The 18,688-nt window shown below is 42.6% G+C and overlaps 1 protein-coding gene across 1 annotated transcript in view; it reads right to left on the bottom strand.

Moving 5' to 3' along the window:
- Positions 1-17,420, bottom strand: part of rras2 (RAS related 2) — a 29,822-nt gene extending 12,402 nt beyond the window's left edge. The window contains exon 1 of the mRNA XM_080458164.1: positions 16,965-17,420. Within this exon, the coding sequence (XP_080314290.1) occupies positions 16,965-17,066 (102 nt within the window). The 5' untranslated portion in view covers positions 17,067-17,420. The remainder of the gene's footprint in view (positions 1-16,964) is intronic.
- Between the last annotated feature and the right edge of the window lie 1,268 nt (positions 17,421-18,688).

Genomic DNA, 18,688 nt, shown 5'->3' with positions numbered 1-18,688 from the left:
CTGCATCAAATCAGTGTGTAGGAGTAGTTGCCTTCTAAAACCACTGCAGTATTTAACATAAGACTCATCCACCAAAGCACCTGGTCAGGTTTTCCATCTCCGGAGAAGACACAGAACAATGAATCTGTACTGTTACAACTGCCGCATGCCAGCCTCAAGGAACGCAAGAGCGGGTGATATGTGTGGGCGTGTAATCAGCATCGAGCTTGCACTGTGCACCCACTTCCTCTGCACACATACAGCTTCACGAAAACTATATATAGACCCTTTTCCATCCCTGTCACTTATCCCACTTGTTTGGTTAAAGACACCTCTGTGACGGTTAACTAATATACCGTCATTATCTGCACGGAAAACACAAAAACCACAGGTTCAGCGAAAAAAGGCAAGGCTGAGATTTTCACGACGAAAAAACAAAGCTTCCCCACGGAACACGCTGCTCCAGCACAGATGCGGGTAAACGTTGCTGTACCTGCCCACCAGACTCTCATAATGAGGGGGAATGCTGAGCTAAAACAAATAGTCACAGGCACAGTTGGGAGTTAATTACCTTCTGCATATGGCCATGTGCCCAATGAAAATTCACAGACCTTGACTTGAAAATCATCAGCCGTAGTTGTTCTTTAATTACAGAAAAATGTAGATTGAATACCATTAAATTGTGTTCTTTCCGCGGAAGAATTGTGTTTGCTTCCCCAACTTCCTCATTCACCACACCAATACGTCACAAACTGACTGCAGTATTCTTCCTCTGCTAAAGCGGAGGCGTACTACCACCGGGGATTTGTAAACAAGGGTTATCAGACAAATCTGATGCAACTGGAATTGAATTTTTAGCAGCTGTGCATACATGAACCGTATGTAACCCCATTGACCACTGATCTGATTCAAACCACAGAGCGTGAGCACGTCTATGTGATTTGATCGGCACCATGCAAGTGATATTTACAGTGAAATCGGATGAGGTGGTGTACTTTGTATATATATGGTCCAGTCAGAGTCGGTATGACAACACATGGATTGCGTCACGCGGTCCAAGCTTGTACACGTGTGTCACCTAACGTGATCACGTGATGAAAGCACAGCTGGTCAGTACAAAGCTGCTTCTTGATCAGGCTCTCAATGAGGAGAAGGATTCTTTAGGGTTGCAGTTTGAAAGGTAGCGCAAAAGCAGAAACTATAAGTTTGATTATCCTAGCCAACAAATCCATTTTTAATTATGGCCGGCTGCCGAAGCAAAATGTGATGCGCGGAGGTACGGATCTCTCAATCGGACAGACTTTTTTTTTATGTATGCCAACAAAACCTAAATCGATGTATAAATAAGTCTGGCTTAAATGGTGGGTGTTAAAATGATTTTCGCTCTTTTGTAGAAAGAGCTGAAGATGAGTATGAACAGTTTCAGACCCGTGCTGCTGACGGCTAAAGGCTATTCAGCAAGATTTGTTAATTAAAAACTGAAGTCAGGAATGATTCCTTTATCACTGTAATTTTACTGATTGAAACAGTTTCTTGGTTCAGCTTCCTGAGTCAGACCACAGCAGAAAGTGAGTAGATTGCATTTCAATCCAGTTCACTTCAGGTTCCAGTTGACTTCATTAAGTAAATGACACTGGGTTTTTTTTTAAGATGCATATTCTGTGAAGGAAGTTTCTCAATATCTACAACGTTATACACTTCTGTAAATGCAATGTTGGATATACTTTTTGGTATTTTTAGCAGCTGCAGGCTCTCATGTCATAGTGTGACCCCCCCCCCCCCCACACACACACACACACACACACACACACACACGCGAAGATATGCTGCAAGATAATTCCTATTACGCTGTGTTTGCTTCTTTCATTTATCAATTGATTCATAACAAAAGATAATTTGAATGGATTGACTCCCTGCAGGGTGCCATGCCTGTTCTGCTTTGCTTTGTACACTCCGGGTTGAATGCATTCTGAAATGATCTGCATTAACAGAACAATTACATTAAACTTTGTTCTTATACGATAAGTCTGCCGAGTTGTGAGCGCCTCCTAACCCGAGAAACAAATGTGAAGAGTCGAGCTTTTATCCACACACAAGAAAACCAACGTAGATTTTGTTTAGATGGAGCCTTTTTTGTTTTCATAACTGAGGGTTCAGCTCAGTTCACAGGCTCGGCCTGGCTCGTAGATCTGCTGACGATGCAGATAGCCCACTACTACACAGGCTGAGAAGTCAGCATGAAAGAGCGGGGTAAGAGTTGCTCCTGCTCGAAGAGGCGGAGGGCGGAGGGCGGAGGGCGGTGACGGCAGTGGCAGCCCCTCCAGCTGACAGGTGAAACATGCCATTTGTAAAACTTGTGCGGTGGGGCAGCGCCAAGTGCAGCAATTTCAATTAAGGACATGAACCCCATGCCAGGCAGGCTGGAGCCTGCCAAGCTGCACTCTGAGTGGAACAGCAGCACAGTGTGACAGATCTGTTTCTGATAGCTCATCACAGCATGACAGCACTGATTCAGATACTGTAAATGCTGATAATTACATCCAAGTGCATAAATATGGTGGTTCATAAAAGTACCGGTAGTCCTCCTGTCAACGTTGGGTTTAAAATTTCTTTTTACAGGAGAAAGCATGGTTTATTATATTAGATTTATTGTGTCAAAGGATGCAAAATGGATATAGTTTACAGCATATTTTCAATGATAGGGCATAAAAAAGTGATTTCTAAAATATTTACTCATTCTATCATCATTTATAAGACTACGCTTACGCTTTCATTGTGTGGCTGTCTTTTTTTTTTTTCGTGGTTGCTCTACATTCCTAAAATACTGCTTTCTTAATTTTCCTTAAAAAAAAAACTTGAAATCATTCACTTCAATTTTAAATCGCATGTGGAGAAATTTGCGGTGGTACAGCAGGATAGTACAGAGAAAGAAGCACACATAGCAGGAACTAAAAAAAAAGCAGATAAAAATACAATATAATAGAAAAATATGCACACGGTGCCTATAAGTGTGGACATGTACAGAGTATGGGGGTGGATGTATTGCACAAAAAGCAGATAAAAATACAATATAATAAAAAATAAAAAAAAAGTAAGAGTGATAGTAAGAGTGATGAGAGTAATAAAAGAAGTAAAGATCACCAGAAGGTTAAACCTTTTACAGACACTGAATGTAAAAGGTTGCCTATGAAGTGTTAATAATACCATTTTTTTGTTTTGTTTGTGGGCAACACCTCTAAATAACAAATCCCGTTTAATGTGTGGTGAGGTCAAAGCTGCCTCAACACAACACACCAGCAGAGTGTGACATGTGGCAGTGATCTAAGAAAAGAGAAATCTCAATGGGGGCATCTGTGGATCACTTCCTGTCTGAAAGCCCGTGCAGGTTTAACCTCTGGGGCTGGACTGTGAGCAGCTGGCTGTAATCAAATAGCCACCGTCAGGGTGTAATGTTAAACACATGGAAGTGAAAAATCAATGCTTTTGCATCTCTACATGGCCTCGCCGTGTCCTCCGTCGTCTCTCTCTCGTCCCAAGCGTTTCACCAACATTTCGCAAAGCTGCAGCATTGATTTGTGTGAGCAGCATTGTTTAGCCGAGTACCTACAAGTGCTTAAAGAAAAAAAAAAGAAAAAAAAAAAACACAATCAAGGAGTTTGAGGGGGGAGGAGGACTGTAGACTACATAGACAAGGAGAGCAAGAGAAAAAAAAAAAAAAAGAGGGGGAGGGAAAGGCATTAACTTCCTGTGGAAACACCCACTTTTCCCATGAGCTCATGCAAACTAGAAAGGTCACTTATTCAATACCTAATACACACGGAGAGAAAGAAAGCACACAATGTGTCCACTGCCTTAAAGGGCCACCGGGGAGCTTTCCGTTAGAGCTGGGAAAGCTTCGAGACTCCACACGCTTCTGCTGAGACGAGCATGAAAATGACAAAAAAAAAAAAAAAAAAAAGTAATTTTCGGGACACGAGCACTTCTGATGACAGACACAGAGTAATGACACTCCCACTCAGTGTTTAGAATTTACAGTGTACAGCCAGAGCCAAACTCTGGCTTGATGCCGAATTAAATGAACCTATGCACATCACTCTCATAAGCACTCTTCTTCCTAATGTAACACAGATCAATAGCCTGTTCCTTGAATCATTGCCTTGTCCCTCAGTGCCAGCAGAGCAGCGGACCTCTGATTACGCAGACCGGTGGCATGAAGTTTACAATATAAACACCAAAAGGTTTGCCAAAACATCTAAATAAACACCGTTATATTTGGATGTTTGGTCAGTTTAAAAAAACCCCGACATAATCAGTTATAAAGAAGAGAAAACCAAAGGGCTGCATTATGCAGGTATTGATAGAGAAATGAATGGGTAGATTAATGGATAATAATGTGATTTGAGCAGTTGATCAAACAGGATCAACACTCATCCTGCAGAAATGACAAAGTCTCAATAATCAATTTTAAACATTGTGATTGCAAATAATTTACTACTTTTAATACCACAAAGTACCAGATATGTTCATAGAGCGCATATGTACTTTAAGCAGCAGGATTTCACAATAAATGAGATAAAGTATTTATATATGTTCAAAATGACAAATTGCTTTTACATGTTATTCGGTGACTGGTGAGTTTAATTGTTCAGATGTCTTCCCTTGTTAGTGTTATCATGAATCAGGATTTCACGGGTATAACTGGCTGGTTGGTCTGACCTCGCACGCACAGCTCACACAGAGCATTAATGCTGCTATTGTCTCTACATAGTTCATGTTTATAGCTTAGGCTGTTTACAACCTGTAATGTGTTTCTGGTTGGACGTTTGCCTCGTTGGACAAAACCTAAAAAAAGGCGCTGCAGGTTATGTGACCCTTATTAAGAGGAACACGTACTATGTATTGTCGTAGTTCCATTCAAAAATATGTTTTTATTCAATTTACCAATAAATATCAATACTTGACAGATACTTGGCTTTATTATTACGTATGGATGTACGTACATACTGGCGTGTTGTGACAAAAACAGGGTGAGTACCTGCTCCTGGATGGCCGTGCTGGCGGTGAAGGCTGAAGAGTTGGGGATTGCACTCATGCGGAGAACAAAGCACAGGATAAATGTCCCACCAAGTAGGTCAACTCCGGGTGCAGTCAACCCCCTGTTCTCCTCTAACCTCTCTGGCATTAAGACTTCAATCATCCTGCTAAATATCAATGTGTGCTGGACTCTGAACACTTTTGAACCGGCTCAAAGGCGCAGAATCAAAGAGGTGCCATTTAAAGGCCTTTTTCCACAAGATCACTGGACTGAAAGCCGCCCATTCGCTCTATAGTCCCCACACTACAAACTGTTCCTTTATATCCTTTTCATAAGTACATTTTTTTTTTCCCAATCACAAGTAAAGACTTGTGCAAATACTTCCGAATTTCTCAAACTGAGTACACGGAAACAAAGATGTTCAAAAACATCGTGTGAGGTCATTAATGTTTCCTTTCCCTGCATTAAGACAGCGCAGAGCAGAGAAACCAGTGCCTATCAACGCAGTTTTAATTTCACCCGTTGCTTAAAAAAAAAGAAAACAACAGAAAAAAAATATAGAACCTATTCGTAAAGCAGTCACTCCTTATAAAAGACGGTGTGATCCCCTGAATGCTTGTTTGCTCTGCTGAATCTTCCTCAGCGGCTTCTTTTGTAGAGGTGTGAAAACCCAGACCCATATGGCGCTCTTAGAAAATGCATAAATTAGAAAGAAATCATGCAATCATATGAGGAATGAATGAAGCTAAAAAAAAAAAAGGAGTGAATAACGCAGATGTGAACGTCATTCCGTTCAGCAACGAGGATTACAGAATGCACATGATACAGCAAAGAGAAGATTATACAGGCCCGGAAAGCTTATTGCTCTGCTAATATTTAAAAAAAAAAAAAGAAGAAAAAAAAAAGCAAGGTGTGTTGGGATGTATCAAGGCCTTTATCGTGGTTGCAGAGGTCCATTCTGTCAGACAAAAGTGCTTTTGCATGTGGGTTTTTTTGTTTGTTTTTTTGGCTCATTCTGAGCTTCATGCAATTCTTCCCCAGCTTGTCTTTGTGCAGAAGTGGCACCCGCTCACCATTTCATCAACAAAGCCACACTGTGACGACTCGGTGAGAGGACACCAGCTACTGCAGTGGCGGCGTGGACAGAGAAACTACTGTGCCACTTTGAAAAACCCATACAGAGTCATTCAGCGGAGTGTGGCTCGCAGTCTATGGTTTTCCCGAAAACCGTATGACTGACCCAATAAAGGGGCTTGGCGATCGGAGCGGATAATGGAGCGATCCACAAATCCGGAAAGACATTTTTTTTCAAACATCACACCACTTTCAACGCCTCAAAAACATCTACAAGTGATAACTTCTTCAGAAATTATCAGCTCTCTCCCAGACACCTAAAAATAAATAAATAAATAAAAAAAACTGCACAGCACCTGCAGGGATGTATTTATCTTCTCCCCTTCTCTCCTCCAGTACAACTGCTGAGTGTGTTTTTCTGCACTGGGGGATTCTGCTGCAGACTATAATTCTTAGCATGGGGTGATATGTCAAAGGAAATGGGGCCACTCACTGGCGTCATGTCAGACACAGCAGCATTACTGTTGTGTGCTTTTACGCCAGCAGTCATATGACACACAGGCAGCAGAAATGTTATTACTTCAGCAGGCAACTCCTCATAAATAAGTCCTAATGGACACGGCGCACTCTCCTCCCCTACCTATCATGTCACATCCCTGCAACAATAGCTTACGTCATAATAACAGTGTTTATGTTGGGTTTTTTTTAAAGATACACATGTCCAGAACATTAAGGGTGCAAATGACACAACACAGAGACACAGACCGTCGCTGTTGTGGGTTAAATTTCGGCAAGCAAAACATTCACAGTTGGTTTGACTGAGAATTCTAGTTTATTCAACCTGCAGTAATTCCCACTAATGTGTGTTGTGGGTCTGTAGGTCCTGATAACCTCTACTGCTCCATTGCAAAGACCCCCCCCGCCCCCCCCCCCCCCAAAAAAAACAACCAAACAAACCAGTGAGAGACTCACACCAACACACTGATAGTCTGTATCAGAGCTATCCATCCACATCTTAATCGATCTTCTATGCCTGAGCTATCCACAGAGGGGTTGTTTGGGCTGAAGCCAATTCAAGCTGATATTAAGTGAAAGGCTGTGTACACCGTGGACAGGCTGTCACTTCGTTCTAGGGTTCATATTAGGAGTCTCGCGCTATTTCCCAAAATGTCGTCTCAAAACGTTAAATTACATGATAAAAAGAACTGCTGATTTGTTCCTTTTAAATATGTTGATCGGAGTCTTTGAATGAACTAATGAATAAACAAATTAGTACTTTCCCCTGGTCAGGCATGTGACAGAGCTTTCCTTCTGTTTAACAAAATCAAAAATGCTAAACATAACTGTGGACTGCAATTGGTATGGTTTTTTCCCACTTCTACTATTTCTTCTTCTTCCGCTTTATTTCATACATATATTTATTTGTACATGGATATATTCACATCTATGGCCAATCCAGACTCCCCAGTGAACCTAACAAGCACATCTGGGACTATCCAATCCAACAAAGTAGAATCCAGAATCAAACGGGGGACTTAAAGGGTGAGAACATGGAAACACCAATCAGAAAGGCTTACAAGCCCAGACACAAACCAGGGGTGTTGTTGTGGTGAGATGACAGTGTTAACCACGACATCACTGTGCAGCCCCACCTCAAACATCAATATGCTGGAAACACCCTGTTCAGCTTTTAATAAAGGAATTCAAGAATCTCACATTCTAGAGGAGGATGTTGTTCTTAAAGAGGTTTCAGTGTGACCGTGTTTTAAAGCTGCTATCTGAGCCTCACACATAGATCTCAATCTCTATAGGATGTTCTAGTAAAATAAAGATGGAACACAAAGACCCAGACAACTAGAGGCTTTATGGCAGTGTTTTGGTTTGACTTACTAGAGGGAAGTATTAGGCAGCTGTTAGCTGGTGTGTGCCAGTTTAATATTTAACATTGGGCTGCCTGACGCCAACTGTCGCCGTGCACGGAGTCACACATGTTAGATCAGCGTAACAGTCACACAACAGTTGTGTCGCTGACTCAACCGAGACGTCCCCGAGCGTATCCACAATTGTATACCTGCTGCTCGCTGCATGGCCATTCTGATTACGATCTGGCATCTCATCAGCAGGAGGGCGACTCAGACGCCCATTTTTTTTTTCTGAGGAGCCCGGCTACACTCGGCCATTGTCATCAGTACATGTGGACAGTGACTCGCCTTCCACCGTCACCTGTTGAGGGGCTGTCTCATTGCATGCCTCACCTCTCCCTGATGGACAGCAGGTGCCCCGCGGGCTTCTGGACACCATCTGCATGAGACTTGCCAAATGTCCACCAGCTGCCCGGCAGGCCATTCAGGGCCCGGCATCAGCGACAAGCACAGACGCACAATAAGAACCATTCAAAGTGCTCCTGCAACAAAAGCTCCGGACTAATGTCCTCTGCGTGTGGAAAACTACCGAAGGAGCTAATACATTACATAACAGTGGTGGTAGATGTAACTCTATACTGTATGGCGTACTAAATAACATCAACATATAATCACCGAGTAAGTATGATTACATGTTTACCAAAAAAAGGTGTACGTATATGTGTGAAAGCGATGGCAGCGAGTTGCTAAAATAAGCCGGCACCATTTCAGTTTCCCATAGACAGAGCTGTTGGTATATGACTCTGCGATGCGAGACCCGATACTGTGACCAGTTATTCTGAAACAGACAGATGTGTGAATACAGAACAATAGCCAAAAACAACACAGAGGAACTGGCTGCCCTCTCTGTCTGTCTGGCTGCGTTGAGGCGCACTAACCAGATAACAAGCACAGATAACACAGGTGGATTTGAGATTCATCTACACTAAGAATACACAGGGATAATTATTGTGTACCTGAAAAAGTAATGAGAAATCATCAGAGGAGACAACATCTCGACACACAAGACTTTTGTCATCAATACAAACTGCCAGCTCACTTCAGATCCTATTGTTTTCTGTGTCAACAAGCATAAACGTGTATAAAGGAGAAAAAGTAAGGAGACAAAGCAGGAAGCATTTTGTATTAGACAGACTTTACAGTTTACCTAAATTCAGAAAAGAAAATCTGATCCATAGTGGATTAAACAAGATCATAGATCAAACTGGATCAAGCCAAATACTATTGTTCCGCATTTCATCGTTAATCAGCCCACGAGCAACGGTCTGATGGTAGATACTTACAGCTGAGTCACTGCATGGCAAAATGGGGCTTTTTCAGAAAGAAAATCTTTTACTGATTATCCTGCATTTATGTTATATTTCTTAAATGATCTCAACGTAGCCGAAAAAAACAGTTTGCAGAATTTCAAGCTTGTATGTTGTTTAGCCATTGAGATATGGAAGCTTTGAAAAGGGGAAAAATTCAGGGATAAACAGATTTAGTTTTTCCCCTTCTCAGGGTTATTTGTCAAAATTCTGAAGATCTGATGTATTTCAGACTAAAAATACACAAATACATATAAATTAACACATTTTCTGACCATCTCACTATTACCTGTGTGTCAGCACAGATCTAATGGATCTCATTAGGTTAAATAAATGACCCCCCCACCCCCACCCCAAAAAAGTGGCCAGTCACTGTTTCTCACCGACACTCACCAGCTTGTTGAAGAATCGGCTCACTCTGCATCAATAAAGCCGAGAAAGCCAAGTGTGCTCTGAGAACACATCAAGAGGTTTTGGCTCTCTGATTACAAAAAGGAGAAGAAGAAAAAAACCCTCTTTACTCTGCTTGTGTCTCTCTCATAGAAAACCTTGTTTCTTTCATGTTGTTTTTTTGCAGAGAAACAGACAGGAGAAGCGAACTGAAATTTTCCAACTAATCTCAGATCTGTGATGTCTTCTGGGGAACATTGAGGATCACACCTTCGCCTCCAGCTAACTACTCTGCTGCACTGAGAGCCGGGGACGCTCCAGACAAGATGAATGAGAACTGGTTTACAGAGGGTCTCGTTACCGGCGTCATACAGCGGCTCCCTACTGTTGTTCTGTGTCACGATCTCGGTGCATCTTCAACATTATCGATGAAGTCATTTGTTCGTTCTGAGAGGACGAGTGTTTCTTTGCAGGTACTGAGGGTGGGCTGAGCAGGCTGTCATCAGGAAATTAAAAGCACTTGAGCGGAGTAGAGTGTGAACACCCCTCTAATGACTCCCATACTTTTATTTACTTGTTTTTCTTACGTGTACCTTACTTGAATGAATCATATGTTAATGTGGCGTCACTGCATGTCTCCTTTATGTTGGCTGTACAGCCCCAAAACGTTCAAAGACCCTTTGGGAGATTTGCAAATGAGAAACATTCATTTGAGCACTTCCGACGCACTTTTCACACAAATTCACATTATTACTGTGACATTCAACACGAAAAATGAGTCAGGGTGAATAGATAATGGGGGGTATTCGGGTAATTACTAGCTTTTCTCTAGTTAATATGGCATTATATGTTCACACCTTACATAGACTCCCATTTCTTCAATGATGGAAATAATGGTCTAAATCTAAAGCAATTCTTGAAAGAAAAGAAAGAACCAAACTATGAAAATTTGAACTCAAGCACAACTATTGTAACACTATTTTCATGTAAAAGCGCTGCTGTTTAAAAACACTCAAATGAATTAAGGTATTACATTTAAACTATATTTATTTGGATTGTCAATAGCAGGCATTCGATTTAAATGTATAACAAACATGTGAGCACATTTCTCAGATTAAACTACAACATGACAATTTGCTTTGGAAAAATGTGGAATGAATAAACTTATTGGCTCCAAAAAATCTGATCAAAAGGATTCAATATTTATCTAAACTGCAGCTGTTCTCAGAAGCAACTTATGATTTTACTTAAATATGAAGTACTCTTCTACTATACTTGAAATTACACCCATAAAAGTAAAATGATTCCAAAAAGCGGCTCAGTTCCAGTAATGCGAGTATTTACAATTCCTTTTTTTCCAAGTATACAGAAGAAGCAGAATACAGAAGCACGGTAACAAAGGAAGGTGAGCAACATCCATTGTTCAAGTGAAAGTGTGCGTGCGTGCGTGCGTGCGTGCGTGCATATAAACATGAGCGCATGGAAGCAGGCCAACTCAATTCAACACATGTAAATGGGTGAAGGCCACTGAAAGTCACAGAAGAACCAGGCGTCCTGTTAAAACCGTCGTAAAAAGTAAGAAGAAGAAAGTGTGACTCTAACGGATTCTTCCCTCTAAGTTACAATAGATGTTCGTTACAAAAACTGGTGCATTGTATAAACTCAGATTTGATACTGAATAATCAAATGGTCTCATCTTGTAATCGCATCTTCTTTGTACATTGAGCTTATGCTGATTAAGAGAAGTCCTCCTCCCTGGATAGTCATTAGTTGGGGGTGACCTGCTCGTCTCTTGAGCTTTCCCAGATGGGTGGGAGTATTTTTACAGATCCTGAACTCCCTTTTGCAAAGTGCATTCCTACGGAGCACCACAAGGCATTAAAGTATAATCCTTAAATTGAGAAAAAAATAAAAGCCTCACTAGTGGCTGCTGGTGCTCCGATCCTTAACGCTACTAATATGACTGGACAGTCAGTAACGCTTCTCGTCATGCTCCGCAAAACAAACAAACCACTACAGGTGCTCTTCACATTCAAGCAGCCATGACACATGCAACATGGTTTAACCACTCTGACATGCTCCTATTGAACCTGACAGTATCTGTGCAAAACATACAACAATAACACCAAGAGACCACAGCTGCCAGATTCACACACTTCAGCCACCGGACCACGCAGCTGAACAAACAAATATACCAATATTCGTGTATTTTCTGTGTGCCGAGACCTCTGTTGCTTCAGAACAACAAAATGTACAAACGAAACAGCCATGTTGAATTCAGAACTGACGCACTCAACACTGTATTTACAAAAATACATACGATAGCTTGTATGTGGTTACAGTTTGATGTTCACACGGGTTAGAATGTATCATTAATTATGTATGATGCCAGTATGGGAACACAGAAATAGAAAGACAGCTACAGCAGTGAAAGCAAAGCCCCTCATGGGGTTGGTTTATATATATATATATATATATATATATATATATAAATATATATATATATATATATATATAGCAATAGGACACTTTCATTTTGCATCAGAATTACCAAATGTAGGGGGGGGGGACGACGACACACATACTACTTCTACAATTTAAGTGGTTACAGTGATGTCAGAAGGACACCGAAGAAGAGCTGCAGTATCAGCCGCCTCATACAGGTGGAATTTGGTTTGCTAATTCACACGGCGTGCGTGGGAAACGGATATTTGTGATTGGCCGATGAACAGGGGTCAAATGAGGGGAGAGGGTGGGAAACGGGAAAAGGGAAACAGGGCACAATAACAGTGACTTTGCTCATCATCATCATCATCATCATCATCATCATCATCATCATCATCATCATAATAATAATAATAATAATAATAATAATAATAATAATAATAATAATGTTTGCTCCAAAGTTATCTTCTGCTGCCATTATGTTTTCTGTGGTCAAAACACCTGTTTGAAAAGCAATGACGGTGCTTATTTGCAATCTGCTATGTGAGAAATTAGCAGATGATCTCCCTATAGTACTCAGCAAACACACACACACACAAAATGTTTTGTTGCATGTGACGCATCACTCAGGCAAAGTCTGCATGTCTCCATAAAATGGGCTTTGTATGAACGCTGCAAATTGTGATAAATGTAAAAAAAAAAGAAAAGAAAAGAAAAGAAAGAAAACCTGCCTGAGTTTAAAACACACGCACATTCATAAAAGCAGCGCTCAAAACTCTCTTCACCACCTGTGGCTGTTTTCGAGAAATGAAACGACACTCTGCATTTTACTCAAACACTACAATCACTGCCATACCCTGCCTCCACACGCCCGAGGAGGGCTGCACTTAAAACTGCACGCTGTTCCACTGAACCCCTGCTTTTGGCAACGCCACTCCTGAATGCCCTCATGTCTTTGTAGTCATGGTAGAAAATATGTCAAAAATGTGCAAAGTGGGTGGATTCCAGTTGGAAGAAAAAGATCGCTCGTGCTCTTTCTGTAAATCCAACCGAGGTCGACAAAACTCCTCGAATAATCTGTCTGGACTTGATCAGTCAGGATGTTTCCCACTTGAATGTGAATCTTCCCGGCTGAGAGCCGCCGCCACACTTATTCTAACAGGAATGCGAGCGCACAAACACTGAACTTTGCGGCCGACAGTCGGCTCGCCGTAGCGTCTCATCGCAGTGACGTCTCACGCCAGCAGCTTCTTTGCTTGTGCTGACTGAACACAGCAGCTTTTATGATATTCCATTACTAATACGAACACTGATCAAACATTTGTTTCAGAAAAAACAAGGCCACCCCACATGGAGTGTTCACATGAGCAACATGAGTCATGTTTTCCCCCAGTTGGGATGCTTCCTCCCTCACAGACGTCACATTAAGCAGCGCACTGTGGTCAACAACTTTTGTCAGATGACTCAATTTTATGTCATCCCAGCACTACTTGAGTCACCTGCTTGGCATGAGGGTGGCCAGCAGATCCAGGGACCTGTCATCCTTCATTATACAGTAGTAGCAAACAGTTCATCCTGGACTCGTCAAAGTCAGCACACAGTATCACACCTCAGGACTCCGTTCCGTAGGCTTCAAGCTGATGTAGTTGAGCCGTTTGCTTGGAAATTGTTTAAAATGAATCAGTCACAATGACATCAATTGCATGGACTGTCTGGGCAATATACTTTGTCCCTCTTGTGTAAGGGGTCTGTGCAGTGGCTTTTTAAAGTTCAGCGCAAGTTCAATATAGGTGTAATCGAAGTCAGTAGACGAGTCGCCACTACTCACTCCGTTTTTGTGCCTTTTTATCTAAACACTTCTGGCTTACTAACAAGTAAGTACATGTTTTTGGTGATCCTAAACCGATTTACACGCAGCCTTACGTGATATTTTTGTTGCACAACTGATATGTAATGGTCATGGTGAATAGATTTCACTTATGTAGCGCTCTTCCACCTCTTGAGCAGCACCCAAAGTGCTTTACATTGTGAATCACATTCACCCATTCACACACACATTCACACACCAATGGAGGCAGCTGCCATGCAAGGTGCTCAATCCATCCATCGGGAGCAGTTTGGGTTTCAGTGACTTGCTCGAGGACACTTTGACATGTGGACCGATAGGTAACCAAACCTGCAACCTTCCAATTGAGAGGGACGACCCGCTCTACCAACCGAACAACACCCATGTCAAAGGAAGTTAATGTTTGTGTTGTAAAACACTCCATAGAAAGGCTTTCAGGCTAAAACCCCAAAAAAAAGAAGAAAAGACACTTGACACGTTATTTAGAGAAGTACTTATATGAGTTCAAACTGAGTAAACGTGTCATATTTTATAGCACATGTAATAACATTTTTATGACAGACTCCATATTTTTTTGGCACAATACCCAACACTAAATCTAATACTCTGTCACCATTAACACCAACACCAACACGCACGCAGTTCCAGTGATTCAGGAAGCAGGTCATGTTTTTCCATACAAAACTAGGAGGTCCTAGGAGCAACAGTAGAGGGACTTCCTTTGCCAAAGGGCTAAATTCCACATGGTCCATGACCATTAACCCACCCAGGCTGACTCAGACCCCCCACACCCCCAAAACACACGGCCTCCGAAACGCTGCAGAGATCTGGGGGGAAAGCCTCAACTTCACAACCAGCTGTTAGGTCTTTTCTCCTGGCAGGCCACTTTCAAGAAACTTCTGAAGAGCGTGTCGGCTCTCCTCTCGTTCACATCTGAATAGCTCTCTCTCTCTCTCTCTCGCTCTCTCTATCTCGCTCTCTCTCTCTCTATCATGGCAACGAGCCAGCCAACAGTGAGAAAAAAAAAAACAAGAGAGGAAATTAACTGTGGGTGTAGCTCCATACAAAATTCATATAAAGAGGATGTTCGAGTAAAATCTAGAGAAAACATGATCGCACACGCGCTTCAATCGAGTCGTTAAGTCTTGTTAAAAACTATGATCATGATCAAGAATGACCTTCATTGAGTTATATTCTTAAAAAATGACTTTTCTAGAAAGTCTGGCGTAGAAGACGTAACTTAACTGATAACAATCAGGTGATAAATCCACAATTTCTGTGTAATTCTGGGATCGGCAACTTTAAGAGCAGATATGATGTTTGATCATCCACCGGCAAGCAATGACATTATGGAGATTGATTGAAACAAGAAAATCACAGGCTTGCTTCGTATGCGGCTTTAAATTCTACCCCACTGCAGGTCAGTAGGCCGTGGCAACAATCTGTGCCACAACTATCTGATCCCTTTTTACTTGGTATGCAGTTAATGAGCTTTTTGAACCCTCATTAGACACAACTCCCCACCAACTCACACACACACACACACACACACACACACACACACACACACACACACACACACACACACACACACACACACACACACACACACACACACACACAAGCTTTTCACCCCCACCCTGAAACGTGTGCCAGCCCACTATTGTTTGACAGTGTGGAGACATGCAGCTGCCTGCAGTCTAGTCTCCTGGAAGTCCGAGCCAGCAGTAACACACTGACATGAAAGGAGGGGGCGCATACACACACACACACACACGCACACACACGCACACACACACAAGGCAAAGGGCAATCTCTTACAGAGTGTGTGTGTGTGTGGGCTTCTTTTGGGAAAAGGAGCCCTCTCCTCGATGACTATTATGAAAGCCTGGAAGGTCAGAGGCAGGCAGGCTGTGTCTGCACAGTGCAGGAATGCAACCAGGGAATGGAGGGAGGTAAACTGTTTACATGCCTTTCATATGTCACACCAACGACTTTTCAAGTAAGACTGCTATCATAAACGCCCCCTCAAGACATTGTCTTTCTGGGTGGTGGAGGTAAAACTCAAGACAATAAAACCTGTGTGTGTCCTGTATTGCAGGAAGTGAGTGGAATAAGGCGAACCAGCAGATTTGGAGGAAGGTCTACATACTTGAGTAGAAAAGTTAATGGACATTTATTATTTTTTAATTTAGATTTTTTTGTGGTTCATTCCACAGTCAGCCTCGTTCACTTCCAGAGAGAGCCATGGAGATCTGTTTAGGGGCTGAATTTCATATCTGATTGAATTTGACTTCACTGATCTTCTGACATAGACTAATGTGATTTATGTGCAACTCTCTCTCTCTCTCTCTCTCTCTCTCTCTCTCTTCCTCTCTGTGTGTGTGTGTGTGTGTGTGTGTGTGTGTGTGTGTGTGTGTGTGTGTGTGTGTGTGTGTGTGTGTGTGTGTGTGTGTGTGTGTGTGTGTGTGTGTGTGTGTGTGTGTGTGTTACAGCATGCACACTCTTCCACTTCAGTCTCCTTTCTTTTCCAGGCCAATGCAGACTCAATCTGCAGGCGTTGTAACAACTTAACGTGCTCTCTTAATCCGCCGCGTTACTTTGCGGACTTAAGTTCAACAAAATAGGCCAAACTCCGCAGTCCTACTTTCCTTTCTCTTCTGAGCAGAAACTGCAAAGTGGAAGTGGTCCTCTCGGAAACCGTCGCGTTAAAGTGACAGCCGTCTTCCCTTCTTTAAATGATTCTCTCTATCGCACCCATAGAATAATCCGTAAATAGTTGAAGGCCTTGGTTAAAAAAAAAAAGAATAAAAAAAAGTGGAGTAGAAAACACACCCCGGTATGCGTTTGCGGGGTTCCCGTGTCTGGCCTCCCGTCTTCTCACGGTCTCTCCCTCTGTTCGTGTTTAACGCCAGAGAAATCAAACCCAGGGGTGAATTCAAGAGGAGATCCGAAACGCTACTGACCTGGATAAACTGGATGGTCAGGGCTGATTTCCCGACGCCGCCACCTCCGACCACCACGAGCCGATACTTCTCCTGCACCGAGCCGTCCTTCCAGCCTGCCATCGAGGACACTTCGCTGCGCTCCGCCGCCGCCGAAACACCCACTTTTTTCCCCCTGTGAACTGAAGAACAGGCCCTGCGGTGGAGAATCGCAGAGAAACGGCTCCCCCCCCCCCCTTCCCGGTCTATGTCGGTGTGTTAAGTCCGCCCTGCGCGCGGTGACAGACGGAGACGGATCCCGGACGGAGCTACGGCCGCCTGTCCATACGCCTGACCGCGATACTGCCGCGACAACACTGCGCTGGCCGAGAGATGTGGATCCGATAGTAGGAGTGATCAGCCAGGCCAGTACTAATGTCTGGCGCTAGGGGCCCTTCTACAGGCTGTGTGTGACTGCCTCGACACCCTCCTCCCACCACCGCCACACACCCCCACCCACCCACACACACACACACACACACACACACACACACACACACACACACACACACACACACACACACTCTGCAGCCCCGTCCTGAGACAGCACCATGCCTCCCTGCAGCCATGATCCTGTCAGTCCACCCAAATCTATAAAAGACAAGTCTGCAGAGATGGAAAGATTACTGAAAATGTGTACTCTACTGTGCTCTTCACTCATTCATGGTTCTTAACAACTTAACGTACACTTACAGATACAATAAACTCTTGCAACAACACATCATCATGGTAAAACTACCCTGTCTCGTGTTCCCAATCCAGCATTTGGCTTTACTGTGACTCAAAAACGTCAGACGCAATGCGCCCAACTTGAATTTACGATAGCATACGGATCCATCTGGGGAAATGACCTCCACTGGGAGAGGTGGGCTGCTACAGCCTCCAGTTGGGACCAGCCGTGCTCAGGGAGACACAGGTTGACCTGTCAGAACCTCCGGGCCACCACTGTCCCAGCTGCATTGTCAAACAACATGCAATTGATTTTCTTTGCACGATTTTACCGTAACACATGGAGGTGTCGTTGTGAGTTCCCTCGCCTCACACTGAGGGTTTCCTCCTGTTTGATTCCAAGCCTGGAGCTTGCATGTTCTTCTTGTGCGAAAGTACAAATAAGTTACCCTGTTCCAATTTGTTTAGGAGCTATCTCTAAGTGAAGAGCAAATGTGTTGGATATCAATTAAAAAACTGGGTAATCCTAATCGTTTTAGAGTATAGGGGTAGTTACATGGGGGAGATTGTACTAGAGTATGAGTCTAATGTCATACTTGAAAAGTACCACAGAATATTACTTAACTAAAGTGGCATAAGTATTTGAAATGTGTCCTTTTCAGTCAGGCAACTTTGTAATTATAACCAGCTATGTGGGACAAAAATAAGTGTGCTCCGCATTGATTCTTAAGAAGAATTTTGTTTTAAAAATATTAATCTTCCATAAAGGGAGAGTTGATTTCTTAGTCTTGAAATTACAATGTCATTGTATAATGAACTGATTTGTTGACCACCCTGAACTCACAGCTTTAAAAGACACACAACCACACTTTAAGTAAAAAATATATATCTGAGTTACTACTTTTAGTTATTAGTTAGTTTTAACCTTCCTCGTAAGCAAATTAATGATTTAAACTCACAGAGCTTCTTCATAAAGACACAGATTTGTTTGCCGTCGTCATCAACCTGTTAAAATGTTTCACACTTTTATTTGAAGC

Source organism: Lipophrys pholis (assembly GCF_963383615.2).
Source record: "Lipophrys pholis genome assembly, chromosome: 2".
Taxonomy (NCBI): domain Eukaryota; kingdom Metazoa; phylum Chordata; class Actinopteri; order Blenniiformes; family Blenniidae; genus Lipophrys; species Lipophrys pholis.
This window is presented reverse-complemented; position numbering and strand designations above follow the sequence as displayed.